This window comes from Eimeria maxima, genomic scaffold, assembly GCF_000499605.1.
Source record: "Eimeria maxima Weybridge genomic scaffold, Emw_scaff834, whole genome shotgun sequence".
NCBI classification, from domain to species: domain Eukaryota; phylum Apicomplexa; class Conoidasida; order Eucoccidiorida; family Eimeriidae; genus Eimeria; species Eimeria maxima.
In genome coordinates this window covers 6,865-14,926 of record NW_013563996.1, presented here as the reverse complement: position 1 = coordinate 14,926, position 8,062 = coordinate 6,865, and the positions used below count along the sequence as shown (strand labels likewise).

General features: G+C 44.9%; 2 protein-coding genes across 2 annotated transcripts; both read right to left on the bottom strand.

Annotated features, from left to right (window-relative positions):
* Positions 1-560: 560 nt before the first annotated feature.
* On the bottom strand, positions 561-3,051 carry EMWEY_00044050 (hypothetical protein, conserved; the record flags this gene model as incomplete). The annotated part of the gene is made up of 4 exons (XM_013479025.1): positions 561-1,511; positions 1,679-2,061; positions 2,448-2,569; positions 2,792-3,051. The coding sequence occupies 4 exons, from the start codon at positions 3,049-3,051 to the stop codon at positions 561-563; spliced, it is 1,716 nt and encodes a 571-aa protein (XP_013334479.1).
* A 3,030-nt stretch (positions 3,052-6,081) lies between these two features.
* Positions 6,082-7,771, bottom strand: EMWEY_00044040 (hypothetical protein; the record flags this gene model as incomplete). The annotated part of the gene is made up of 3 exons (XM_013479024.1): positions 6,082-6,137; positions 6,637-7,365; positions 7,525-7,771. 3 exons carry the CDS (start codon positions 7,769-7,771, stop codon positions 6,082-6,084), a joined length of 1,032 nt encoding a protein of 343 aa, XP_013334478.1.
* Between the last annotated feature and the right edge of the window lie 291 nt (positions 7,772-8,062).

The following is an 8,062-nucleotide window of genomic DNA, read 5'->3' as shown; positions in this document are numbered from 1 at the left end:
TATATATATATATATATATATATATATATAACATATAATATATAATGTACATAGTATAATGTACAAGGGGGCCCCCCTGGGGCCCCCCTAAATCCCTTGTCATTTTTTTGTGGGGGGCCCCCAGGGGCCCCCATGGCTATAAACGACTATTGGCTAGGGTAGGAGGAGACACTTCTCTTTATTGTCTCTTTTATTAATTAAATTAATTAAAGAAAGGGGATGTAGAGGGGGGCCCCCCTTGGGGCCCCCATCCCTATTGAGGGTTTGAGGGTTTAGCTAATTCGTAAACCCTCGATTCCCCAAGAACTTATAGTAGCGAGTCTTGCCTAATTAGGGTTTGCTAGGGTTTATTAGGGTTTACTAGGGTCTACTAGACTCTATGAGGGTTTATTAGGGTTTACTAGGGTTTATTAGGGTTTACTAGGGTTTAGTAGGGTTTAGGGTTTAGCGGACTAGTCAGACAACGTATTAAACCCTAATAAATGCATAATAACTAAATAAAGAAATAAAGAAACAAACTGTCTCCTTTTTTGTCTCCTTTTTTGTCTCCTTATTGACCTTTAGGGCCCTGAATGGGAACGAGGGCAGCAAGGGGCCCTCCCTAAGCTCCTGCTACGCAGGAGGGTATAGGGGCCCCCCATGGGGCCCCTTCCTGTGTCTCCTATTGCTGCATCATCAAGAGTAGCACCTGTTGGTGCTGCTCCTGTTGCTGCTGCAGCAGAAGCAGCTGTTGGTCCTGCTGCTACTCCTGCTGCTGCTGGGTCTGTATAAGCAGCAGCAGCAGCAGCAGCAGCAGCAGCAGCAGGGCCCTCAGCTCTTACCATCTGTCTCCAACTGTCTCCACTAGAGAATGCCTTACGTAACCTACTAGCAGAATCATCTTGCTGCTGCTGCTGCAGCAGCAGCTGCTGCTGCAGCGGCTGCTGCTGTTGTTGTTGCAGTTGCTGCTGATAGGGGCTTTCTACCAAGGGTGCATCCATACCCCAACTATACTGGAATGGAGGGCCCCCTACAGGGGGCCCCATGGGGGCCCCCACGGGGCCCCCACCACTAGCAAGGGACATACCCGATCTGCTGCGCTGCAGTACCCAACGAATTGCATCTGCTGCTCCTTTAATAATATTAACAGCAAGTGCTGGCTGCTGCTGCTGCAGTGTTAAGGGGGGCCCCTGTTGTCCTGCGAAGAGAAGAGGGGGGGCCCCAGGCGTCATGGGGGCCCCTCCAGTACCCCCTGGGGGCCCCCCCAGGTTAGGGGAAAAGGGGGCCCCCGATAGGCTGCTTTGCTGCTGCGAGCTGCATACAGAGGGGGAGACAGCAGCAGATGGGAAATCTGCATGCACGGGGGCCCCTACCTCTCCCTTCTGTCCTCTAATAGGGCCCCCTGCAATCCCTATATAGGGGCCCCCTTGAGGGCCCCCCTGGGGTCTTGCTGCAGGCCGCCACTCCCCTAAGGTAAACCCTCCCTTCTTAGGGGGGCCCCCAAAGGTACCAAAGGAAGGAGGAGCAGCAAACTCACAAGAAGCAGAACCCTAAGGCAAATAAATACAACAGGCAGCAGCAGCAGCAGCAGCACGAATAGCAGCAGCAGCAGCAGCAGCAGCAGCAACTACGTGGCTCAATAGGATAGGGGAGGGGCAACGTCCAACACAAGGAGACAAAAAGGTGACACCTAACTCACCTCCTCAGAGAAGGGTTGCTGCTGTTGCTGCTTCTGCTGCCACTGCTGCTGCTGCCACTGCTGCTGCTGCTGCGGCTGCTGCAATTGCTGCTGCTGCTGCTGCTGCAGTTGCTGCTGCTGCTGCTGCAGCGACGGCATGCGAGTGGCATAAATTCCAGCTGCGCCTTCCTGTCTTTGCAAGGGATTCTGCATCAGCAGCATCTGTTGCTGTTGCTGCTGTTGCATCTGTAGTTGCTGTTGCTGCAGGAGTTGCTGCTGCTGCAGCAGCAGCAGCTGCTGCTGCGCATCTGTGCTGCATGCAACTTCTTGGGACCTTGTGTGTCTCTCATTAAACTTCGATGCAGCAGACATCACAATCAGAGGTGTTGTCGCCAGAATAGGACCTGCAGCAGCAGCAGCAGCAGCAGCAGCAACAGCAACAGCAGCAGAAGCAACAGCAACAGAAGCAGCAGCAGCAGAAGCAGCAGCAAAAGGAGCAGCAGCAGTAGCAGACAGAGAATTCCCATTAAAAGCAGCAAATGCGGATAGTCCTGCGGCCCTCTGAACCTACATGCTGCTGTTGCTGCTGCTGCTGCTGTTGCTGCTGCTGCTGCTGTTGCTGCTGCTGTTGCTGCTGTTGACGTTGCTTAAGCTGCATGTATGTTCAATGGTGGATTGTCGGTCACCAAAATTGAATTAGGGTTTAGGGTTTTTCTTTTTAGGGTTTAGGGTTTACTAGGGTTTAGGGTTTACTAGGGTTTACTAGGGTTTACTAGGGTTTAGGGTTTACCTAGTACAATTCCTTTTAATCCAAGAGTAGATAGACCAAGAGCAGCAGATAGACCAACTAGCCAAGGGTTTGCGTCAGGTATTTCTCTGTATATACATGTTGTTACGTTCCACCATACTAATCTGAATACAAACCCTAAACCCTAAACCCTAAACCCTAAACCCTAAAATAGAGTAAAATCGAATAAACCCTAGAATATAAACCCTAAACCCTTGATCTCTTTTCCTGTTGAGAAATATACATACACGCTAAAGATAAACCCTCGAGGGTTTCTGTGGCAGTAGAGTTTGTGTATAATTAGGGTTTAGGGTTTAGGGTTTGTGTTAGGGTTTATTGTATCTTACGCATTAGCGCCTAAGACAGCAAGTGCTTTGAGTCTATGAGGTGCAGCAAGCCAAGGTCCCCAAGCCTCATTTGCTGCTGCTGCTGCTGCAGCAGCAGCAGCAGCAGCAGCACCAGGAGCAGGAGCAGGACTAAACCCTTCATAAGTGTCTCCTTGTAACCATAAGACTAAGGAAGGAATTAAGGAAATTGTCTCCGGAGGTAATAAAGGTAATAAGGCTAATAAGGAGGAGACAGCTGTTGGTACATATACTACAGGCATACCCGTACTCTCAAATATAAACCATGTAAATAAGCTGCATATACACCACAAAACCCTTAACCCTAAACCCTAAACCCTAAACCCTAAACCCTAGAAAACCCTAAACCCTAAAAATATATATCATATACCATCACCTCCAACCATTCATTTCTCCTTTATATTGGTGTTGCATTTACATCTATTTAATTGTTTAAGGTGTATTAGGGTTTATTTGTGTTATTATTAGCTAGGGTTTATGAGGGTTTAGGGTTTAGGGTTTATTATATACCTATACAGCCAAACTTTTTTAACAGGAAAACAAATCTCTAATTTGTTCATTACTATATATTAGTGTTGCTCAGTGCATATTAGGGTTTAGGGTTTAGGGTTTGTCTAGGGTTTAGGGTTTATGAGGGTTTAGGGTTTAGGGTTTACCTATAGAACCAGACTTTTTTAACAAAAGAAAAAAGAATAGATCTAATGTATTCATTAATAGAAGAAGATAAAATACCCGATTATATATTAGTATTTGTCAGTGAATATAGGTTAGGGTTTAGGGTTTAGGGTTTAAGGTTTAGGGTTATTTTAGGGTTTAGGGTTTAGGGTTTACCTATAGAACCAGACTTTTTTAACACAAGAAAAAAGAATAGCCCTAATTTGTTCATTAATAGAGGAAGATAATATACCCGAGGGATCAACAATAAAAAGAAAATTCTCTAGATAATTTAATGAACTTTTTTGTGCACAAAGAAGACCGTATAATGCTCCTATAAATACAATTAGCTGCATATATACACCCCAATAATATAATTCTTTATTTATTTATTTATTTATTTATTTATTTATTATTTACTATATTTTTATTTATATTCTATTTACTCCTGCTGCTCCTGCTGCTCCTGCTGCTGCTGGTGGTAGTTGGATGTTCTCATGCCCAGTAGGTGTTGAGGGAAGGGACACAGGTGCTAAACCCTAAACCCTAAACCCTAAACCCTAAACCCTTGTTACCTGAAAGAGGAGATCAAAGGCAGAAAGGAAGAATCGGAGAAGAAAAGCAACAATAAAGCAGAAAACCCTCCAAGCCCCAAACCTGCACACAACCACCTAAACCCTAAACCCTAAACCCTAAACCCTAAACCCTAAACCCTTGCCAGATTATTATATATATATTTTATAAAGTATACAAAATTGGCTAAATTGCTGCACCTGCTGCTGCTGCTGCTGTTGTTGCTGCTGCTGCTGTTTCCTGCATGCGTATTTCTCAGTTTAACAGCAAAAAAGAAAAAAAAAAAAAAAAAGAAATTTTCTTAAGAATTAGGGTTTAGGGTTTAGGGTTTAGGGTTTAGGGTTTATGGAGTTCTTACCCACTATTAAATGCCCAAGAAAGTAGTGTATGCGCATGCTGTGTTAGATAACGCCACCATGCATCTTGTGATGCCTCTATTGCCTTCTTTGCTGCAGCAAAAAAGTCTCCTGCATGCAATGAGGATAGGAGTCCTGCTGCTGCTGCTGCTGCTCTTGCTGCTGCACTTTCTTCTCCTTCTCCTCCCTGCTGCTGCTGCTGCTGCTGCTGCTGCTGCGTATTATTATTATTATTAAATAAAGAAGGAAATAATATACGTAAGAAAGAAAACCCTAAAAAAGAACTTTTTTTTTTTTTTTCTTCTTTTTGTCTCCTTTCTCTTGCTGCTGCTGTCTCTAATAAAAACCCTAATGAGGGACTAATTAGTACTTTTTTTTTGTCTCCTGCTGCTGCTGCTGCTGCTGCTGCTGCTGCTGCTGCTGTTGGTGCTGCTGCTGCTGTGTCTCCTTCTATCTGGACTGCTGCTCTTTTATCTGCTGCTGCTGCTGCACTTGCTGCTGATGCAGCAGAAGCAAGCTCCTGTATTATCCTCCATAGATCAGCATACCAGCCTATGCTGCCCCCTAGCAGCAGCGCAGCAGTATTATTCCCTGTAGGTCCTCCTATACCCCCTAATCCGTTGCTGCTGCTGCTGCTGCTGCTGCTGCTGCTGTTTTGTACAGCATTAGTAGCAGCAGCAACAAACCCAGCAAGTGTACTACTTGTATCTTGTACAACATCTCCTGGTGCTGCTGCTGCTGCAGCAGCAGGAGGAGGAGTAAGAATAGGATTAAATAGTGCAGCAGCAGATAAACCTTCTTGTTGATGAGTTAATAAGGAAGATATACGATTAATTGTATGTTTATATGTATATGTCTGCAGCACATGCAGATCTAGCTGCTGCTGCGCTGCTGCTAATAAGGTAATTAATTCATTATATATATTTAGGCAAAAAAAACAAATAATAAATAAAAAAAGAAAAAAAAAAAGAAATATAACTAATATAGCTACAAATGGATGTATATATGCTCCTGCTGCTGCTGCTAATTGCATGCAGCAGCAACGATATACACCGCTTATATATGCATGCACACGGCTAGACCTGAACAGACACAGCAGCAACAGCAGCAGCAGCAGCAGCAGCAGCAGCAGCAGCAGCAAGAGGAGGAATAAGAGAACAAGAAGAAGAACACGACAGAGGGAATTACTGTCTCCTTCTTACTGTCTCCTTTTTACTGTCTCCTTATTACTGTCTCCTCCTCTACTGTCTCCTTACTGTCTCCTCTACTGTCTCCTTATTACTGTCTCCTTATTACTGTCTCCCTATTACTGTCGCCTCCTCTACTGTCTCCTCCTTAGTGTCTCCTCCTCTACTGTCTCCTCCTTAGTGTCTCCTCCTCTACTGTCTCCTCCTCTACTGTCTCCTCCTTACTGTCTCCTCCTCTACTGTCTCCTCCTTAGTGTCTCCTCCTCTACTGTCTCCTCCTCTACTGTCTCCTCCTTAGTGTCTCCTCCTCTACTGTCTCCTCCTTAGTGTCTCCTCCTCTAGTGTGTCCTGCTTAGTGTCTCCTTTTTATTGGTCTCCTTATTTATTGTCTCCTTATCTATTTATTGTCTCCTCTTTTTAGTGTCTCCTTTTATTAATTAATTAATTTATTTATTTATTTATTTATTTATTTATTTATTTATTTATTTATTTATTTATTTATTTATTTGTCTCCTGTCTCCTTACCATGCAAATTGTCCTTTAAGGAATCTTCTTCCCCTAAGAGGCAGCAGCAGCAGCTCGAGCAGCAGCAGCAGCAGCAGCAGCTCGAGCAGCAGCAGCAGGAGCTCATAAATAGTAAATGAATAGAATAGTAGACGGTGCAGCAGCAGCAGCAAGCAGCAACGATGCAGCAAGGCGAACCATGGTTTACTAGGTAGACAAACAGCAGCAGGTCGTGAAGGCAGCAGCAGCTGCTGCAGGGGCAGCAGCAAAAAGGAGACAAAGGAGACACTTATACGCATAGATAGGGACTGCAGCACAAACATAATTATATTATTTATTCTTTGTTTAATACAATACAGCAAACGTAGCAGCAATCGTTGCTGCTGCTGCTGCTGCTGTTGTTGCTGCTGCTGTTTGTGCTTGCTGCTGCTGCTGCTGCTTATTTCTGTATAAGAAGGAGACACAGGATCATCTTCTTGCTGCTGCTGTCTCCTTTTCTTGTTACGATGAACAGACACAGGAGGAGAAATACTAGCAGCAGCAGCAGCAGCACCATCTGCTGCTCCTGCTGCTGTTGCTGCTGTTGCTCCTTCTGCTGCTGCAGTTGATGATTCATCTGTTGCACAGTTTATCTCTTGTCCTCTATTGCTGCTGCTGCTGCTGCTGCTGTTGCTGTTGCTGCTGTTGCTGTTATCATCTGTAAGAGGACGTGATTCTTGCTGCTGCATAAGCAGCAACAACGGTTGCTGCTGTTGCTGCTGTTGTTGCTGCTGCTGTTGTTTTGCTGCTGCATCTCTTGACCATTTAAGACGAATAGCTCTCTTCTTTGCTGTTGGTGTATTTGCTGCTCCTGCTGCTGCTGCTGCTGCTGCTGCTGCTGTTGATGTTTCTTCTGTTTGCTTCTGATTATCCACTCCTGCTGCTGCTGCTGCTGCTGCAGCTAATTCACTTAAACCCTCTAAACGTGGAGATTTCTGCACTTGCTGCTGCACTTGCTGCACTTGCTGCACTTGCTGCTGCTGCACTTGCTGCTGCACTTGCTGCACTTCTTGCTGCACTTCTTGCTGCTGCAGTTGCTGTATATCTTTATATTCTTTATGTATAATAGTTATATCTCTTATTATTCCTTTTTTCTGTCTCTGTTTATCCCCATTAATTCCCTCTTGTTGCTGCTGCACTTGTTGCTGCACTTGCTGCACTTGCTGCACTTGCTGCTGCACTTGCTGCACTTGCACTTGCTGCACTTGCTGCTGCTGCACTTGCTGCTGTTTATCCTGTTTACCTAATATAGCAAAACAAATATGCCTAATAGGTATAGAGAATATAATAGCCCAGAATAAAGAAAAGACATAATAAGATAATATATAATAATTAATAAATAAACATATACATATAAATATACATAATATATATACTATACAATGTACTAATGCTACCTCACTCTCATATGCTAAACGGTATGAATCTAGCACTCCTCCTCCTCCTCCTGCTGCTGCTGCTGCTGCTCCTCCTGCTGCTGCTCCTGCTGATCCTCCTGATCCTCCTGATCCTAATGATCCTACTTGTGGGGGGGAAGAAGAGAAAAAGGGAGATGGTTGTTGATGGGGGACTCCTCCTGCTGCTGCTGCTGCTGCTGTTGGTGCTGCAGCAGCAGCAGCAGCAGCAGCAGAAGATGTGGGGACAAACATTATTGATTGGAGAATTTGTACAGCAGCAACAGCAGCAAGTGCTGCAACAGCAGCAGCAATAGTATATGGTGGTGCTGCTGTTGTTGTTCGTCTGTTGCTGTATTAAGGGACACCTGTTGTTATATACACACAATTGTATCTGCTGCTGCTGCTGCTGCTGCTGCTGCTGTTGACGCCATTGCTTCTGCTGCTGCTGCTGTTGCTGTTGGTTATGTGTATTTGCATGCAAAGAGGGATGAGCAGGAAGAAGCAGAGGGAGATAGATAAAGATTATATCTATACACACAATAA